General features: G+C 36.5%; 3 protein-coding genes across 3 annotated transcripts; 1 reads left to right on the top strand and 2 right to left on the bottom strand.

The window, feature by feature from the left end:
• Positions 1–494: 494 nt before the first annotated feature.
• On the bottom strand, positions 495–991 carry LOC116001399 (mitogen-activated protein kinase kinase 4-like). The gene is made up of 2 exons (XM_031241281.1): positions 642–991; positions 495–537 (listed from the first exon to the last, which is right to left on the bottom strand). Exons 1-2 carry the CDS (start codon positions 989–991, stop codon positions 495–497), a joined length of 393 nt encoding a protein of 130 aa, XP_031097141.1.
• Positions 992–3535: 2544 nt separating this feature from the next.
• LOC116002098 (pentatricopeptide repeat-containing protein At4g19440, chloroplastic-like) lies at positions 3536–9347 on the top strand. The gene is made up of 4 exons (XM_031242119.1): positions 3536–6562; positions 6744–6946; positions 7047–7107; positions 8605–9347. Exon 1 carries the CDS (start codon positions 3809–3811, stop codon positions 6323–6325), a length of 2517 nt encoding a protein of 838 aa, XP_031097979.1. The 5' UTR covers positions 3536–3808; the 3' UTR covers positions 6326–6562; positions 6744–6946; positions 7047–7107; positions 8605–9347.
• Positions 9348–12599: 3252 nt separating this feature from the next.
• LOC116003083 (probable pectate lyase 8) lies at positions 12600–17514 on the bottom strand. The gene is made up of 7 exons (XM_031243259.1): positions 17266–17514; positions 16889–16942; positions 16263–16337; positions 13861–14503; positions 13671–13774; positions 13447–13585; positions 12600–13316 (listed from the first exon to the last, which is right to left on the bottom strand). The coding sequence occupies exons 1-7, from the start codon at positions 17373–17375 to the stop codon at positions 13095–13097; spliced, it is 1347 nt and encodes a 448-aa protein (XP_031099119.1). The 5' UTR covers positions 17376–17514; the 3' UTR covers positions 12600–13094.
• Positions 17515–19390: the final 1876 nt, after the last annotated feature.

Below are 19390 nucleotides of genomic sequence, written 5' to 3'. Positions count from 1 at the left end.
ATATATATATATATATATATATATATATATATATATATATATATATATATATATATATATATGTATGTATAAATAATAACAATAATAATAATGTTTTAATACATACATAAATAAATAAATAAATAAATAAATATATATATATATATATATATATATATATAACAATAAATAATAAATAATAACAATAATAATAATGTTTTAAAATTAAAAAAACAAAAAAATAAAAAATAAAAAAGGGAAGGGGGGTGGGGGGAGGGGAGCCACACGGCTCCCCTTTGTTTCCCCACTTATCCCACATCGGTGGGATAAGTGGGGAGTGGAGCCTTGAGGCTCCTATAAAAGGAGCCTCAAGGCTCCATTTTTCATTCAATTAGTTTGCCCAGCGCAGGCGGTGCGCTGGGCAAACTGTAAGTTTTAAATTTTTTTTTTTATTTTATATAAGGGCGTTTTGGGGAAAGTATTACTTTCCCCAAAACGCCAAATGCAAAACGCTGCTATATGCAGCGTTTTGTATATTGGCGGTTTGGAGCAAATCCGCTGCTCCAAACCGCCATTAACCAAACAAGGTTTTCAGCGTTTTGACCATGGTCAAAACGCTGAAAACGGCGGATCCGCCAAAAATTGGCGGATCCGCTACTAACCAAACAAGGCCTTTCTCTTTCTCCTTCTCCAGGAACACATCATTTTCCACAATATAAGTAAACGATGGCACTGTGAACAAATCTCTACTGGAACTCCACCGCCAAGGCCCCAAAGGGTTCACAAACCCTTCCTCTTCCTTGCTTTCAAGAGCACCGAATCTCTCAAGGAATGGGTGACCCAGCAGCTTCTTCGCCGTCCATCTTCGCCACGGGTCTCTCGCTAAACACACTTTCAAGAAACTCTTGGCCTCAGGGGAGAGATTCTCTGGTATTTCTGGCATGTTGGACGCTATTTTCATGGCTAACTCGTGTTTATTTCCAACTTGCCACACGGGTTTTCCCGTGACCATCTCCACGAACATGCAGTACGATCTCCAGGCTACACACTCCGGCGCCGCGTACAGTAACGTCCCGCGATGGCAATCTTTGTAAACATTCGTCTCGCCGGCGCCGCGTACAGTAACGTCCCGCGGTGGATGATTCCCAGGGTGTGCATGTAATGGATACCTTTAAGAAGCTGATAAGTGTAAAGTCCAGCCAGCAACTCCGGCAACTCGCCGGTAGTCCTGATCATTTGATGGAGAGTTCTGCATGTTGAGATAAATTAAACCACAATAAGATCCTAAAATAATGTCAAATAATACGAAAAGTTACAAGATTTACGTGGTTTGTCAATGTTTGACAGAACCCTGCAAATCAACAATTAGATATGCCTAAATCCTAAACATTTAATTATTAATTGTGTTTAGGAAAACATTTAGTTAAATAAAGTATAAAATAATTACCCTCCTGAAGCGTACTCCAACAAAAGGTTGTACACGTGTTGGCCATGCTCCATGCTTACATCTTCCCCAAAGCATCGAACGATGAAGGGGCAGTCTCTAAGGGCATCCAAGAACACTCTTTCCCGACAGGGAGCATGAGCCCTGGATAGCAGCGGACTTCACCGCCATCTCCATTTTCCCGACAGGTTTAAGAACTGCCAAGTGAACCTGTCCATATGATCCACACCCTAGAAAGCACTGTTTCTCCCACGCCGCCATAGCGAACAAATTATTGTGAGTGAATTGGAAATCAAATGATTGAAGGGAGAAGATGGAGAAGTGAGTATTGAGAAGAGTAGTGATATATAGTATTATCGCTAATCCCACTCCTTTTGAGAATGCGAATTATAGAGGATAGGCCAATTCTTGTTGGAGTAGGATTATATTGCATTCAAGTACGTAGGGCATTTGCAATGCATGAAAATCTCAGCTCTTTAGAACATTTTCGGCACATACGTATATACGAAAATTTCAATTATTAATTTGACTAATCTTCAAGCCCAAGTAATTAATTAATGTGTCATGCATATATAATTAAAACTTTTGTATACGTTTCTCTGAACTTATAATATGATTAAGGATATAAAATAATGATAAATTTAAAATAATATTTTATTCATCATATGTATTTTATGTGTCTGTTTTGGTTAATGATGTTTGATTGAATTTAATTATAATTCAATTTTATCTTTCAAGATTTAATTTTAGTATTAATTTTAAAAAATTCTTGCAGTTAAAATTTTTAACATGTAATTAATCATATGATTTTTTCTAATGTGTAGTGACAGCTTATGTGGACACTTTTACTGATATTAATCATGAATTGGTTACTCCCAAACTGGGACAATACATCTACCGTTTTAAAAATCGAGAGATAATATTTACACCTCTAATAATAATTTAAGAGTCATATTGATAATTGACATATTATGAAGGACATAATTTATAATTTTCCCTTTAATTTCCTTCATCAACTCTGTTAATTAGTCTAAAAATATATTTTCTCTTTCAAAGATTGAATTTTAGCATTAATTCTGAAAAATTCTTGCTATTGAGTCTATGAGGTGGATGAATATGATTAGTTGTGGATGTTTTTTTGGTTGATCCTATTGTAAGAATTTCTCATTGTTTGGTGATGTGATTTCATTTGATGTTGCATATAGAACAAACATGTTTGTTTCAAGTTATATTTTATAAGTATATTTATTACGTTGTGTATTTAGGTTGTGTTTATCATCCATTCATTTTCTATTTAGTGTGCATGAGACTTATTTCATTATTTCCCCTATAGTTTAAGGCAAAAACGGGTTGAAATCTTTTATTAATGAGGTCAAAGACCTGACCCATTAATTAAAGATTTAACTCGTCTCATGGATTAGGACTCTTGAGACGTGTTACACAAGTATTACTCATAGTTTAATGATTTTTTACTTGCTGCTATGTAGGATTGTAGGTAAAATATTGTTTTCGTGCCTTTCATTTCCATTGGATGGTAGTAACCACAATAACATTGTAGTAATTATTTTATTTATTTTTTTTATTTATACTTAGGTGATCTCAGTTTCACAGGACTAATCTTAAGCTCATAACACCCGTCTTTAAAACTGTAGATGTAAATTGCGAGTCACGTAATCATCCCACAGGTCAAACCGCATGATCTACAATATAAGCATTGATATGTGGCCAAATTATACCATAGACCAGGGTCTACTTTGCATTGTAGACCTTAGTTCAAAAATAACTTTCAGATTCTGTATCTGTATTTGGTACATTATATACCTATAACTATCATATTATGTATCAACAATTATCAACTTATTTGTTTACATGTACAAAAACTGTTAATTGTAGCTACAGAATGTGTTAACTGAAGATACAAAGTTTTTGTATCAAGATTTACAATGCAATATAAATCCAGGTCTGTTGATATAGGTAGTTCCACGAAATGCATTGTAATTGGGCTAAAAACTAAGTAGATGTTGGGGTATTGGGCTAGATCTGTGGTCTAGCAAGTAAGAATATAAGCCCAAAGTTGCGAAGTTGTCATTTCTTACCCCAACTGAAAACCCCTGTTCTTCCGGCGAAGTCTAAGCTAGGAAGCCGAAAATAGGCCGTTGGAGGGCCGCCATTAGAACAACTCTCAAAACCCCTCCTCGTGGCCATTTCTTCTCCGTTCAATAGCTGCCGAAACTAATGACCTCCCTAACACCATCATCTATCGCTCTCTGAAACCTCCATCTTCTTCCCATAACCATATACACATACATACATACATGTACATATATATGTCTTGATTAGATAGATAGATAGATAGATACAGATATATTTTGCACGCAGTAGTAGATGGACATACGAAGGGCGAAAACCCCTGGAACCACTCCACTATTGCTGCCAATCAAGCGCTCTCTAGCTTGCGTCATATCTACAGCTTCGGACTCCGCAGCTCCGTCGCCGTTGAGGCCGAAGAGAACGGTTAATTCAAAGCCGCCGGCGTCGCCGCCGGGGAGGCAGCGGTTGGTGGACCAGCGGTGGCTTACTTCGCTGCTATCCAGCCGTCATTTGGAATACTCGAAGTGTAAAGAACTTATAATCCAATTGACGCCTGATCAGTTTGATGTCTTATTTTCTGATCTGTCTCCTTCCTCTCTAATGCCATTGACTGCTCTTAAGTTCTTCCACATTGCGTCCCGTTCTTTTGGCTTTCGGTTCTGTGTTAGATCTTATTGCAATTTGCTTCGTTTGCTTGTGGATTCGGACCTGGAAACGCCCGCTCGATTGCTTTTGATAAGATTGATCGATGGGAAATCGCCTGCATTGTTTGTTAACCCTGATAATAAACACGCTGAGGTTGCTGCTACCTTAGTTGATTTAAATGGTGTTTTGGAAACGCATAGTGCTGTCAGGATATATGATTTATTAATTCATGTTTGTTGTACTCAATTCAAGAGTGCAGGATTTGATATTGCATTGGATGTCTTTCAGATCTTAGCAAGTAAGGGTTTGTTTCCGTCATTAAAGACTTGTAATTTTCTGTTGAGCTCTCTTGTGAAGGAAAATGAACTTCAGAAGAGTTACCAGGTTTTTGATATTTTGATCCGCAGTGTTATACCAGATGTCTACACGTTTAGCATTGCTATAAATGCTTTTTGTAAAGGAGGGAGGGTTGAGGAAGCAAAGCTGTTGTTTCAAAAGATGGAAGAGGTGGGTGTTGCTCCCAATGTTGTTGTTTATAACAACCTTATTCATGGGCTTTGCAAGGATGGGAACTTGGAAGAGGCCTTTAGGCTCAAAGATGAAATGATATGCAAAGGTCTCAAGGCAAGTGTTGTAACATATAGCATGCTTATTAATTTTCTTGTGAAACTTGAGAAATACGATGAAGCCTGTTGTATTTTGAAGGAAATGTCTCAGAATGGCCTGTTGCCGAATGAGATCATCTTCAATACGATGATTGATGGCTACTGCAAAATGGGCAATCTTGATGATGCCCTCAGGGTGAAAGATGAAATGTTAATGCAGGGATTTGTACCAAATTCTGTTACTTGCAACTCATTAGTTAAAGGTTTTTGCAAAATGAATCAAATTGATAAAGCTGAACAGCTCTTAGAAAAGATGCTATTGGAGGGTCTTTGCATTAATCTTGGTTCATTTACATCGGTTATTTCTGGGCTTTGCACAAATTCAAGTTTTGAATCTGCATTGCACTTTACTAGGGAAATGATATTAAGAAATTTAAAGCCAAATGATGGGTTATTGACTATATTGGTTGGCGGACTTTGCAAGAATAGAAAATATTCTGAGGCTGTTGACCTTTGGTTTTTACTGCTACATAGGGGGTTCACTGCCAATACAGTGACCTCGAATGCCCTCATTCATGGGCTTTGTGAATCCGGTAATATGCAGGAGGCTTTCAAGCTTCTTAAAGTGATGTTGGATAGACATTTACAAATGGATATGATTACGTATAACACACTAATATGTGCATGTTGCAAAGATGGAAATTTGGATGGTGCATTCAAGTTGAGGGAAGAAATGGTTAAGCAAGGAATTGCACCAGACATTTCTACATTTAATTTACTTCTCCATGGCCTTTTCAACAAGCACAGGACAGATGAAGCTTTGATGCTTTGGAATGAATCCCAGAACATGGGTCTTGTCTGTAATGTTCATACATTTGGGGTCCTGATTAATGGGTTTTGCAAAGCTGGGCTAGTTGAGAAGGGTAGATATTTTTTTGATGAGATGCTCAGACAGGGAATTGCACCAAATTCTGTAGTTTATAACACACTTATCTGGGCTTATAGCAGACATGGGAATCTGGCAGAAGCCCTTAAACTTTCTGATGAGATGAGAATTAAAAGTTATCTGCCAACAGATGCCACCTATTCTTCTCTTATTCATGGAATGTGCAATATTGGCCACCTCGAGGAAGCAAGATGCCTCATTGATGAAATGAGAAAGGAAGGACTTTCACCTGATGTTGTTTGTTTCACTGCTCTAATAGGTGGTTATTGTAAGTTAGGCCAGATGGATAAAGCTAGGAGTGTCTTGGAGGAAATGTATTTGTGGAATCTACAGCCCAATAAGATCACTTACACAATCATTATTGATGGATACTGTAGATCTGGCAAGATTAAGGAAGCTACAAGGAGTCTTGCTGAGATGGTAAAAAAGGGAATTACTCCAGATTCTGTCACTTATAATGTTTTATCAAATGGTTTTTACAAGGAAGGGAAAATAGAAACTGTTTTTGGATTGTGTGATCATATGTCTGTGGCTGGACCAGGTTTGGATGAAGTTACTTATACTTCTTTGATTGATTGGTTGCCACAGCCATCAGTAGTGGGCAACCAAGAATGAGTGCTAGCTCTTATTAGGTTGACATCCTACATTCCTAGTTTCATATGATGGGATGGACCCTCAACCTGCTATGAGCTGTGTCCAGTCTGCAATTGCTACTTCACTAGCTGCAGCAGCAACTGCAGAGTTTCCTTGCTCTGTGAAGCTTAAAATATGATCGCATGACATTAGAGCTCCTTGTGCACCTCTTGATGCTGATAAATGTCACATAACAATACCTCATGCTATACTTTGTAGGTATGTATTGTTTGTACTGTTGTCACATGTTGATATTATTACGGAGTATTATTGTTGTTATTGTTAGTTGATAGACCTATCTTAAAATGTTTTTAAAGCTATTGCTAATGACCTGTCAAAGAAAACACTACATGCCTGCATCCAAACTAATGTCTACCTTTGGAATTTCATGCTTTTCCAGTGGGATGGGTGCACATTTTTCACCATGTGGGAGATTTTTGGCAGCCTGTGTTGCATGTGTTCTGCCTAACATGGAAACTATCATGGTTTTCATGGCCTTGTTCATCGTGGCACCATGGGGGCTGCAACATCGCCAACCAGATATCCAATTTCAGCACACCTGGTTCTGCATGAACTGCAGATTTATTCTCTTGATGAGCCAATGTAAATCCTCTATAATTCGTATCTTTCCTTTCTAATCCTATGCCTGGCTTTATTTTTTTTTGTTATGTTTAGGCTAAGAACTGGCTGTGACTCTGTGTAGGTTCAGCTCAGTGCTCGCATCAAGAATAATCATAGCTGCTCACTGTCTAACTTTAATTCAGGTCAGTGCATAATTTTGTTTTGTAGAATTAAGTTTATTTTGGAAAATAGATGTGCTCTAGTTGTTCGATTGATTGAAGTATACCAATTTTGTATTGTTTTTGCCATACTTTAAAGCTCAACCAATTTGAAAGAAAGAATAGAAAATGAAGTCCTTTTTCCCATTGTTTTCATCCACCCCCTTAATGCTATTAGGGTTCAGGATGAGCCTTCTTCAGAACTTGGCCAAATGAAGGGGAGCAACTACTAACTAAGAGAACGTTCTTGTCATAGAGTGATAGAACTCTTTATTTTATTTTATTTTTAAAATTTTTGATTTGTTAATTTTTTATTATTGCACCTTTTAATAGTCCCATTTCCTTCTCTTGATTGGAGACCTTATACTTTGCCAGAGTTCTTTCATTTGCTTATGATAAGTACCCTAAGACTATATCATTCCTGTTTCATCTTTACATCCTGATGTATTGTTGAATAGAAACTAGAAAGTACTCTAGACTCAGGTGGTAACCCTTCTTCAGTACCAAGATATGGCTCATTCACAATGAATTAACGGATTGTAATTGCAAAAGAGCCATGGGTGTTGTAGGGGTATGCTTTGTCTGATCTATGAAGTGATTGATGGACTACAACTAGATTAGGCCATTTTTTTGTATTTCCTTTTTTTGCCCCTCTTTGAATTCTTAGGGGACCTCTTGTCCTCTGTTTTTTCTTGTTTCTTTCTCTCAATAAAAAATGGAATTCAGAGGGACCCCATCTTCATTATTACCCATATTTGTTTCTTTCGGAGGGATGTGCAGTTGCTTTCACTGTTTCATTATTATGTCTTCATTGGTTGTTCTTGTAAGCATAATGCTGTTTTTTTACCCATTCCTTACTACTGTTATAATTCATCATTTGATATTTGGAAATCCACGACTAACCCCCATTGCATTTGTACTCCATAATTCTTTGAGGAACACCACCATGACACTTAAAGAATTGAATGAAGAAGTAAAACCCATGTGACTAACCCTATGGCTTGAGTTGAGTTTCACTTTTATTGGAAGAACAACCACGCAGATCCATATTCTATTATCCATTTGAAAATTGGGGTATGAGAGAAAGAATAGGAAGACAGGTTATCCTGACACAAGGCACAGTTTATGACTTCAAAGGCATTAATTGGTGATTGCTAATAGTTGGGAGTGCAAGTTCATAGGAGATGTGGAGAAATGGTGGTTGTGTTCTAACTTGCTTTGGAGATTGTGTCTGAAATGGCCAAGAGTGATCACTGTGTTGGTGTATCCTATGAATATGTGCTAGGATGACCACTAAGATAACACTAATAATTGTGAACGCCATAATTCCTTTTGTTGCAATTTAGTTCCAAACACTTAATCAGGAAGCAGTATATGATGCATGTGGCATGTGGATACTTGCCCAACATGCTGCTGACATATAGAAGTATATGCTTGATTTTTCTTGATTAGAATTTTGTTAATGGTGGCATTATATACCAGATTGTGGCGGCGGCGTATGCAACAAGAAGGAAGCAGTGAATTATACTACCACTCGAGCACTTGTATTTACATGCACACTGAATTTTGTTAATGGTGGCATTATATACCAGATTGTGGTGGTGGCGTATGCAACAAGAAGGCAGCAGTGAATAATGCCGCCACTCGAGCACTTGTATTTACTACATGTACACTGAATTTGAAAGAAGACATACGCTTGTGTTGGTAAGCCAGTCAAGTTGTAAGAAAGATTAACCCTGGAACTGTCAATACAAGGCAGTCTCATGGCTCCTAACCTGAATAGCCTAGCAGCTTCAGATGTGTTCCTGTTTAGAGTAAACCTACTGGTATCATTGGCAGAGGGAGGTGCTGGACAGGAAACTGAGAGCTTTCAGGTTTTTATGTTTTTGTTGATGAATGGATGCAAATGTAAAATTGATGTTTCCAGTAATCCCAGCTGAAGGGTGGCTTCAATGCACATTTGTTATTGAGATGGACTATATTTGTTGAATTTCCTCTTAGATTTTTTTTCTTTTTTTAAAGAAGAAAGAGTTGCTGCTGGCCAATGTTTGACATTTTGATTGTTATATTTAGCTTGAGGTAATGCTTATATTCCTTTGATTCTTTGAACTTCTGGTATAATACGGGTCACTCTATATATAGTCTTGTAGTTGGTGGCAATGGCCTAAAACTGTGTATGAGAGTTCATGCCTAACTTTTATATATCAATGACACAAATTTCGAAAGAGGAAGGTATTTAAGTACAAGTATGCTTTTGAACTTACAGGGAAAATGTAATTGGGGTTTTCTAAACTCAAAAAACAGGCAATCAGAGATGCACGAACTAAGTGTAGATTAAAGTGCCAAATAATGGAGACAGTAAGCTGCTCCCTGATCTCCATTGTAACCTGTTGTTTTATGTTGGTACATTTGGCATGCAAGGAATGAGAAAGTCTGGAACAACATTTCTTTATCACCAAGAGCGACGGTGGAGAAAGCTAATGCTCACCTCATGGAGTGGACGAAATTTCAAAATATTGACGAGTTCAATCCGACACAGAAGCCCGCCTTCATAACTGATTGGCAAAAACCTCCTGCAGGATGGCTTAAGCTCAACTTTGATGCTGTGGATAACGTCAATGGCCGCATGGGTTTTGGTTGGATTTTGAGAGACGATCGGGGTGCATTCATAGTGGCAGCGAGCCTCTCATGCAAGGGTATTTATACCGTTAAGGAAGCCGAAGCTTTTGCAGTTAGGGAAGCACTAAGTTGGTTGAAAGAACAACAGTACACCAATTGCCATGTTGAAACTGAAGCACTAAGTTGGTTGAAAGAACAACAGTACACCAATTGCCATGTTGAAACTGAAGCTTTTGCAGTTAGGGAAGCACTAAGTTGGTTGAAAGAACAACAGTACACCAACTGCCATGTTGAAACTGATGCCCTGTTGATTACTCAAGGTCTCCAAGCTGCTACTCATTTTGTTAGATATTAAAGATTTACTGTCATCTCTATCTGATGTACTTATCTCTTTCGTTAAACGATCAGCCGTCAGCGAATCGGATTGCCCACCTGTTAGCCCGGGAATCCCTTTCCATGTCTGATCCCTTTCCATGTTTGATTGTAGGGTGTGGACGGTTAATCCGCCCTCTGTCATTTTAAACCTTCTGTCTCTTGATTCCCACTAATGCAATGTTTCTGTTTGTGTTTCAAAAAAAAAAAAAGTCTAGACAAAGCTATGTAAGGTGAAAGGAGAGATAGGCCATTAGGGTATGTAGCTCATTTCTTCACTCAAAAAGAAAGAGAGAAAAATTAAAATTAAAGTTGTGTATTAAAAGTAAGAAAGATAAATAAATAAATAAATAAATAAATAAATAAATATATATATATATATAAAAGAATATTGTGACTAATGGTATCAATGGACCAAGCTAACTAGTTTGATCTGATTCGAACGCTATATATAGTACTAGACTAGAGCTTAGTCCAGCCTGTATATAGATTGGGACAAATCATCAAACTGTTCATACATCAAGATAGTCAGGCTCGATACCCGAGTCGATGATATAACTATTGGTATTTTGATTGAACTAGTTCAATTCAGTTCAAATGGCCAATGGTAAATTGGACCGCGGCAACATGACAGTGACATTTTAAAAAATAATTAAAATAAAACTATGGTTCCTTTGTGTTTATAATAAACAACAATTCCAATTAAAAATCAACAAAATTTGAACATGGCCTGGCTTTAAAATAGATAAAATCTTTGGAAGTAACTAGTATCCTGAAGAAAATAATTGACAGCACAGAGCAGAGCAAGCTGGAGCTGATAAAATGAAGCTAAGATTGCCAACTTAAGTCCCATTGCATGTGTGATGCCCACTAAAGAAGGAACTTGTGGCATATCTCTGATCTACTAAAAGCTACAATAATATTATAATCCCTTACCTTTACAATCATTTCAAATAAAGAATATATAAAAGCTTTCATATTAGACAAGCTACCCAAGGGTCCATCCCACATGCATTGCATGCCTTCATTTCCATCTATTATCACTTCTGATATCATAGGTGTACTCTACTCCACCTCCAACAAGCTAAGCTAAGCTGTTATTCTTATTCTTATTATATTCTTCTTATTATTATTATTCATACTCAACAATTCATGTGACTTGATAGATAGTAGAAGCTAAACTTTAATTTATTGGAGGCCAATTATTTCAAGGACATGTATATATATGTGGTCATTTAATGTTCCACTAGAATGTGCAATTTTGGAATGTAGTCTATTTCCCTTTTCATGAATCCTTGATTGCCTCTTGAGAAATGATGTAAATTGACTTTACTTTACTATGGTCTATGGTCTTTCATTGAGAATCTCACCAGCCTTGTACTGAATTACCATTGCTGAAATGAAAGGATCATATGTAACCACCACACAAAATTTCAAGTTTTATTTGTGTATTCATAGCTCGATCACTAGAAATGTGTCATTACAAACTAAAATTGTGCATATAACTTCTAATATTCTCACTTCTATGAGACTAATCTTGATTCAGTTCAAATCACTTTTGTAGAGTTTGATCCTTACTCGGATTAGTTTTTGACTTTACATTTGTATTAACAGTTTGCTTACCAACTGCTTCAAGCTGAGTTTATATAAACTGAATTTTGATTACAATTTGTAAATTCAATCTCTATGAAAGTTTAAATTCCTAAATGTTAATTCGCAATATTGAATATCGTATTGACATTAACAATATATATAATGAACATTAGACTTAAACTTTATCTCAAAAAGTGTTTGGAGATAAACTGTGTTTAAGTTTGTCACAAACAAATCAATATATAACATTAATTAACTAGTTCAATCATTCGCCCAATTTACTCAATTAGACCAATTGCTTAATCAATGGAAACGGTTGAACTTAACTAAAATGCAGCCTAACTATATATACAATTCAATTACATTTATGAACCACTTAATCATATATGTATCTAATTAAATATGAGACTTGACTGATGTGATGACATGTAATTAGACTTGAACTTCTGTTGAATTTAATCCTAATAACAAATCTAGCCAACCCAGTTATGGAACAAATTTTGAATATATACACACCATCATATTACTATGGAATTGGATTTTAGATAATATGGCCTTTTAAAAATCCATGATGGTAATTAGGTGGTCATAAGTAATAATTTCATTGCCAATTATCATATAGTGTTACGGCATCCCAGTTATTATGAGTTCGAACCTAGTAGTGAGGGCTTAGGTTCTTTGGATTGAAAATGTTTAAAAAGTATAAAACATATACTACTTTATAAAGAATCATGAGTATTTCAACAACAACAATAATAATAATAATAATAATAATAATAATAATAATCTCATTGACAACATATACAACCATCATTGAGAAAAACTATGTTAGCTAGCCGCACTGTTCTTCCATATGCAACCATCATAGCAATTAGCAGAAAGACAAAAGTAAATCATGAATAAGAAAAGTATTTATATATATAATATATGATATAAGCACAATCCACAGCCCCCAAGGACAATTAATGTTTCCATAGACAATTACAAAGCAGAAGAAAAAGTGAAAAAAAGGGGGGAGACAAAGGAGCCTTTTTCTATGTTTTCCTTCTTTTTTTTTGTGACATTGACAACACTATAATTAACTTGTGTGACTCGAAAAAGTAAAAATGTAAACCTGCGAGAACATTAAAAAAAAAAAAAAAAAAAAGAAGCAATGGTGGTGGTTAGGGCAATGGATGGGATATGATGATGAGATGAAGCCGCAATGCAATGGCCAACGCTTCTGCGCCTTCTTGGCCGAGGTTGAACAACCTTTGACTTTGAGAGACAATAGTAAAGAAACAAATGTACATTTGCTAGGATGGGAGGACTTTGGAGAGTAACGTACTGACAAACAATGATTCTATGTAGTTTTTATAGGGAAAATTGAAATGTAGTTTTAAGCTAGCTTAGCATGTGCGGGCCTTGCGGCAAGCCAGGGGACCGGCATTTGACGTCATCATGCCAACCATAGAAGACGACTTGGCACCCAAGCTCGAAGCTCTGGCGTAGCTGGCCGAGGCACCCGCGCCGGAGGGGGTGAAGTATGCACCGTTAAGCATTAAGTCTCCCTCTGATCTCCAGTTCCACCCCTTCCATTGATTCTGGGCAGTGTCAACTCTCTTTGTCACCTGTTTCAAATCCACCCAAATATAAGCTCATAGTTGAATTGCACATTTAAGTGCTCCTAATACCAAATTGAAGCATGCGTTCTATCTAACTAAAAGACTAAGCTGATAGTTGGATTGGATATATACATACCTCCTTGGCAAAAGGATTGGATGGAGCAAGGTACCGGTTTCCTTGGCTATTGATGGTAGGGTTAGCACTTCCACCAATGGCATACATTTCCCAGTGAGTGTAGTCATTGTTCACCACATGAAAGTAACCATGTCTGCACCTGCAATTTTTCCACAATAATATTCATTTTGTTTAAGCTAATGGGACAAAAGCCAGAGGGTTGAAACTTGAAACTATGAATTTACCTTGGCATTCTCTGTATGAGCCCATTCCCAAAGTGATTATAGGCAATTGTCACCTGCATTTGCTTGTCTCTCGTGTAAGAGTCACTATGACCCAACAGCATCACCTGTTTTAATTTCCCATTAGTTCAATTCAATTAGTAAGTTAAACACAAACCTATGAATTTCAATTCAAGAATGAACCAAATTGAACCTCATTGTGGTGAGCAAAATGATTGTTGGAGATAGTAATGGCAGTGGAGCCCATGACAGCATCCACAAGGCCATCAGCGCAGTGAGAGAGCGAGTTGTGATCGATCCAAATATGGCTCGAGCCGAAGATGGAAACGCCATCGCCATCCGCCATAGTCCTCCAACCGAAATGGGACGGGGAGCTCCTGACCATGGCGTTTCCAGTGGGCTTACAGTCATGGATGTGAAGGCCATGTATTATGATATTGGTCACAAACTGGATTGTAATGCAGGCCCCATTAGCAATATGCACATTGGTTCCCCGTGCATCAATAGTCTTGAAGCTGTTCATAATCAGCTCCTGCTTCAGCGTTATAACCATATCCCGCTTGAACACAATCCAGAGCGGCCTGTCCTGGATAACGGCGTGCCGGAGAGTGCCCGGCCGGGGGTTCACGGGGTCATCATCGCCGGGATCAGTCACAACATAGAATCGACCATATCTGCCCCCTATAGCATTGCGCCCAAACCCAATCCCACAATCTGCGAGGCGCTTACGGTTCTTGTGCCAGTTGGGATCACATCTCCAGCAATCATCAATGGGGTTTCCAGTCCCACACGAGAAAAATCCCAGTTTTCGCCTCTCTGTGCTGTTCTTGATACTCCTGTTAAGTTAACGCCATTAGTACTGAACTGAACACATCATTTTCACTTTAACAGGAGAAATCTTGAATTGTATATAAAGCAAATTAAACCTCTTTTTGTTCAATTATTATCTAACAATAGGGTAATTCACTTTTTTCTTGAAACAGAAATGTGACAAAATCATTTAATCATATGGTAGTTACATTGCAAGCAGCAACTATGTGTCTGTCGGTGGATGCAGTTAGCTTAGGTACACCTACGTTTGGTTGGGAGAAAAGAATTAGGGAGGAAAAAATTGTAATTCTCAGACTTTGATTGCACTCTACATGGGAGGGGTGGGCTCGAGCCTCAGTAGAGACGATATTAGCTCTTTGTGCTTCATTTGATTGGGAGAGTAGCTATGAACAGATACTACATTGTAACAGAATCAATAGTACTCAAAAATATACATATAATACGGAGTAATAATAATCGAGGGTAATTTTGTCATTTTCTTTTTTTTTGCTCACATTTGATAGCACTGTAACTAATTCGAGCAGATAAAATTCGAAAAACACAAGATGCTATAAGAAAAAAAAAACAATCATTAATCTTTTCACATGTAAAAAAAAAAAAAAAAAAGGCATTTGTCTTAAATAGCACACATGTGACGTGTGTAGTGGTTTCACCTGAAAAAATTGGTTTATTAAATAGGGTGATGATGCTATATAAATTCAACTTGGCGATATTATTATCAGAAAGTTGTTTTATATATATAATATAGTATAGTATGTTATAGCGTATTCGCATGGAATTTTCTTGTAAGCAGATAGATATGTCACAGTTTCATGTGCGAGTTGCTATTGAAGACAAAGACGACAGCCAGCAAATAAGTCCTTAATAATTTTGCAGATTTGTGACTGCAAAAGCCAGCTTGGATAGCTCAAGCAGAATATACACCAATAAATGAAACCTTATAATTTTGGACATTGGTCCCAATTTTTTATGCTCTGTTTAGCTATCAATAATATTCTATTTGTCAATGACCTTGTGATCTAGTAACACTAAATAGTTCTCCCAAATGAAAGGTCATGGATTCAAACCCCAGTTAAGACAATATTGACTCTTTGTATTTCAGTAGGTTAAGAAAGTAGTTAGAACAATACTACATTCTAACAGTGTCAGTAGTACTAAAAAAAATAAAAAGTTATAAGAATTGTTAAATAAGTAAGCATAAATCAATTTACCAAATCTGAATAAATATGAAGGGATGTAATAGCTGAAACAAGTTGTGTCAATTCATACACACACAAAAATTATCTTTTGGACCACTTTAGTAGTAATAAAAGCTAAATTTGACATGATAAAAAAAGTTATTCACTCGAAAATAAAAATTAGAAAAAATCATGATATAATATTATTGGCTTAAAATTAACGAGTGCTACAGAATTTAATTGCACACAGACACATTTGACAGCAAAGCGCACGTGCACTGGCAGAGAAAGAATTGGACACAAATAGAAGGCCAGGGAAAAAATAACAATTCCCCAAAAGAATATTATTATTATTATTATTATTAAGCAACAAGAAAAACATCCTTAATTATCCATATTAAGTACTTTGGGTACTCTGAAGGTCATGAGATCAAGCCTATAAATGAAAAGATTACCTTCGACAGTACCTCAGACTAATTCATGTTTATATTGGGTCAGATCAATTAAAAGTAAAATTTCCTTTTCTTTTGTTATTTCATGATAATGATAATGAATGGATGTAAAGGAATATTAGGCATGCACTTACTCTGTAACCATGAAGGCGACCTCTTCAGGGTCATCCACTGCATGCTTACTAAGAGTTTCTTCCATGTGTGCCAACCTGAACCATGGACAACGAAAGAAACCTCACATTAATTTCTGCGAAAATATACATTGATTGAACAGACCAAGATGTTGGGTGCACTAGTCATTGAATGAAGGCAGAGGAAGGGCAATTTGGGAAGAATAGGGCGACCGACATTATTAATCCACAGCCAGAAAAAGTGGGAAGACACGAAAAGTACAGTGCGAAGAGGAAAACACACAGTGCTCAAGGTGGATGCATTTTCGGTTATCCACTCGGCTGCGCGTGAACTGTACGCACAGAAAGTGGCAGTATGGTGGAATGGGAGGGGTATTGTTGGAACCGGAAGTATACAAGTGGAGGAGACAGAGCGGTTATAACTTAGTGTTGCAGAACAAAGGGATCCAATGGGAGGTTACGGGAATAAGCGGTTGAGATCGAAGGATCTCAACGGCTGAGTATGATCCTTCCCGGAGGCTTTTACCCAAGGATCCAACGGTCTGAGTTTAATGATCCCCCCTTGGAACCAAAATCCGACCGCTGAGATTCATCACAGATTAAATCAATAAAAAAAATAATTTAGTAACCTTGCCGCCATTGTTAAGTTTTGCAAGCTCTGCGGTTCTTCTTTCTGCAAATTCCTGCAAATCAAATCAATGCAGAAGACCTTATCAGAACTCAGAAGAAATCAAACTTCATATTTCTAATTTCTCTCTCCAGAACTTTCATTTTCTGCCTAAACAACTTCTGTAACGAGCAGAGCTTTAATGGAGCAAAATTCTAAGAATTTTTTTTCAATAAAAAGGCAATGCAGAATCTGCGAAAGCTAAAACATGAACATTTAGTTTACGTTTTTCAGAAAAGGATTTGATTATTATAAACCTATAGATTATTTTGTTTCTTCAAACTCAAAATTTTGCAGGAAATAGTTCGAAATATACGAAGTATGCAATAGAAACCGTACCTCATCTCGGAGTCTTTACTATTCTGCATTCCGGCGAAGGCGCCGGCGACGGACAAGAGAAGCAGCAGAGAAGTGAGAGCGACGGAGAGCCACTTCTTCTCGGACCCCATTGCAGAGTCGCTTTCTCTCTCTACACTTTCTCTTTCCTATTCTCCCACTAAAAATGGAGGAACGGAAAGAATGGATTGGAGAGGGAGAGAGTTACAGAGAAAAGCAGAGCAGAGAGGAAGAAGAAGAAGAGGGCAGAGTAGAAGGTGAAGCACCACGCCCAATGTAACGGTATCTTTATACAGAATGTGGATGTCAGAAAACGTTAATAATAACGGCCGTTTACTAACTGAATAGAAAGCGAAAGTTAAAAATTACTCCGTAGTAAAAAATAAAAAACCGAAAAAAATACTTCTGTCAAAAAATGAAAATAAAAATTCTTGTTGCTGGCAGACTGGCTCCACTTCTTTTAGATTTTCCCTTTTATTTATATGAGAAAATAAGTTTTTACTCCATCAATTATGTTGTAGTAAACTAGTAATCATTGACATTGTGTGGCAATTAAAGGCGATTAGCAGTCAGACTAAATAGCTAATTGTGCTAATTAACTATTAACTTTAATTTACAATATATAAAATAACTTTTAAAAACATAAAATTATTTAATAATAATAATAATTTAGTAATTATTAATCATTACATATAAATGAAAAATATTTTTTTACTAATTATCTTTATATTAATAAAAAATAAAATTAAAGAAAATTTAATACAAAATATTATTTTTCACAAACAAACACATTAAAATTATATATACCTCCCATTGCTTATTTATTGATTTATTTTAAACATCTTAGTAATAACTATCGCATCGAATGACCGCAAATATGTTAATGATAGGTAATGTATCTTTCTTTATTTGGTATAATTTCTTTGTTGCGGGTATCTAGTTTCAGGTTTTGAGGAGGTGACGTTAGCCCATGTGACGAGAGAATGCAATAAATGTGTTGATTTTCTCGCAAATCTTGGTTAAACTAAGGAAGTGAGTACAACAGTCTTAGAGGTTCCACCCGAAGACATCTTGGGGTTCATATCGGTCGATGCCAGCGATGCTAGGTTCAGAAGGAACAATTAATGTCCGTCTTGGACGGGAACGGTCTTATCAAAAAAAATTATATTCTAATTAGAAGTTTACCCTCATTTAACTTGTATTTAGCTTTTAAATAAGATTTTTTATTAGAAATAAGTCAATAATTAATATACACTATATTTTGAAAATTGGGATCACAATAGCATTTAATTACGAGTCGACAAAACCTTGGGAAGCCTAGACAATACGCCGACGGCCGACCGTAATGCATGTTTAGGAAAGATGATGGTCGCAATTGGCGGAGTACAAATGGGAAACTACGTACACATACTTGGTACTTGGTACTTGCCGTCACCCGAGAACAAATGAAATTGTTGCTCGTGAAATTTTCTTCGACAAGTCATGACAATCGCATTTCTATAAATTAATTAATTATATTTTTTTTAGTAACTCATGATTAGGTGTGAAATGTGTAATAACTTGTAAATCACAAATAAAAGATAAATTGTATTAAAAAAAAGTTATGTGTAACAAACTCAATCAAGAGGTTATGTGTGGCAAACTCAATCAAGAAGGTGCAAGCAATAATTAATATAATATTTTATCATTAAATTTAATAAGTTCATCAATAATATTCAAAAAATTTTGTATAAATTTCTACCACCAATTTGTCACTTAATAAAGTGACTAATTTGGTCTTTCACTCCTCCAATGACTAAAATTGCCACTTCATGTATAACTTTAGACGTCAAAGATAATCACGCATAAAACTCAGAGATTAAATATGTACCACACGTATAACTGGAGTACCAAAAATTGCCTTATCCCATGCTTTTATATATGTAATAGTCTTCGTTGAGCTTTGAGGTAGTATCATCTCAGACAAGTGGCACTGTGGCAGTGCTAAAAACGAAAGCTTGCAATTTAATTCGATTTAATAGTGATTTCTAAATTTATTATTGTATTTATATGAAGTTTGTGGTGTAGGTTGATGGTGAGTAGCACAACTTTCTAAGTGATAAATCTAAAGTACAAATCTATCTAATTG

The sequence above is a fragment of the Ipomoea triloba genome, chromosome 13, assembly GCF_003576645.1.
Source record: "Ipomoea triloba cultivar NCNSP0323 chromosome 13, ASM357664v1".
In the NCBI taxonomy this organism is placed as follows: Eukaryota; Viridiplantae; Streptophyta; class Magnoliopsida; order Solanales; family Convolvulaceae; genus Ipomoea; species Ipomoea triloba.
This window is presented reverse-complemented; position numbering and strand designations above follow the sequence as displayed.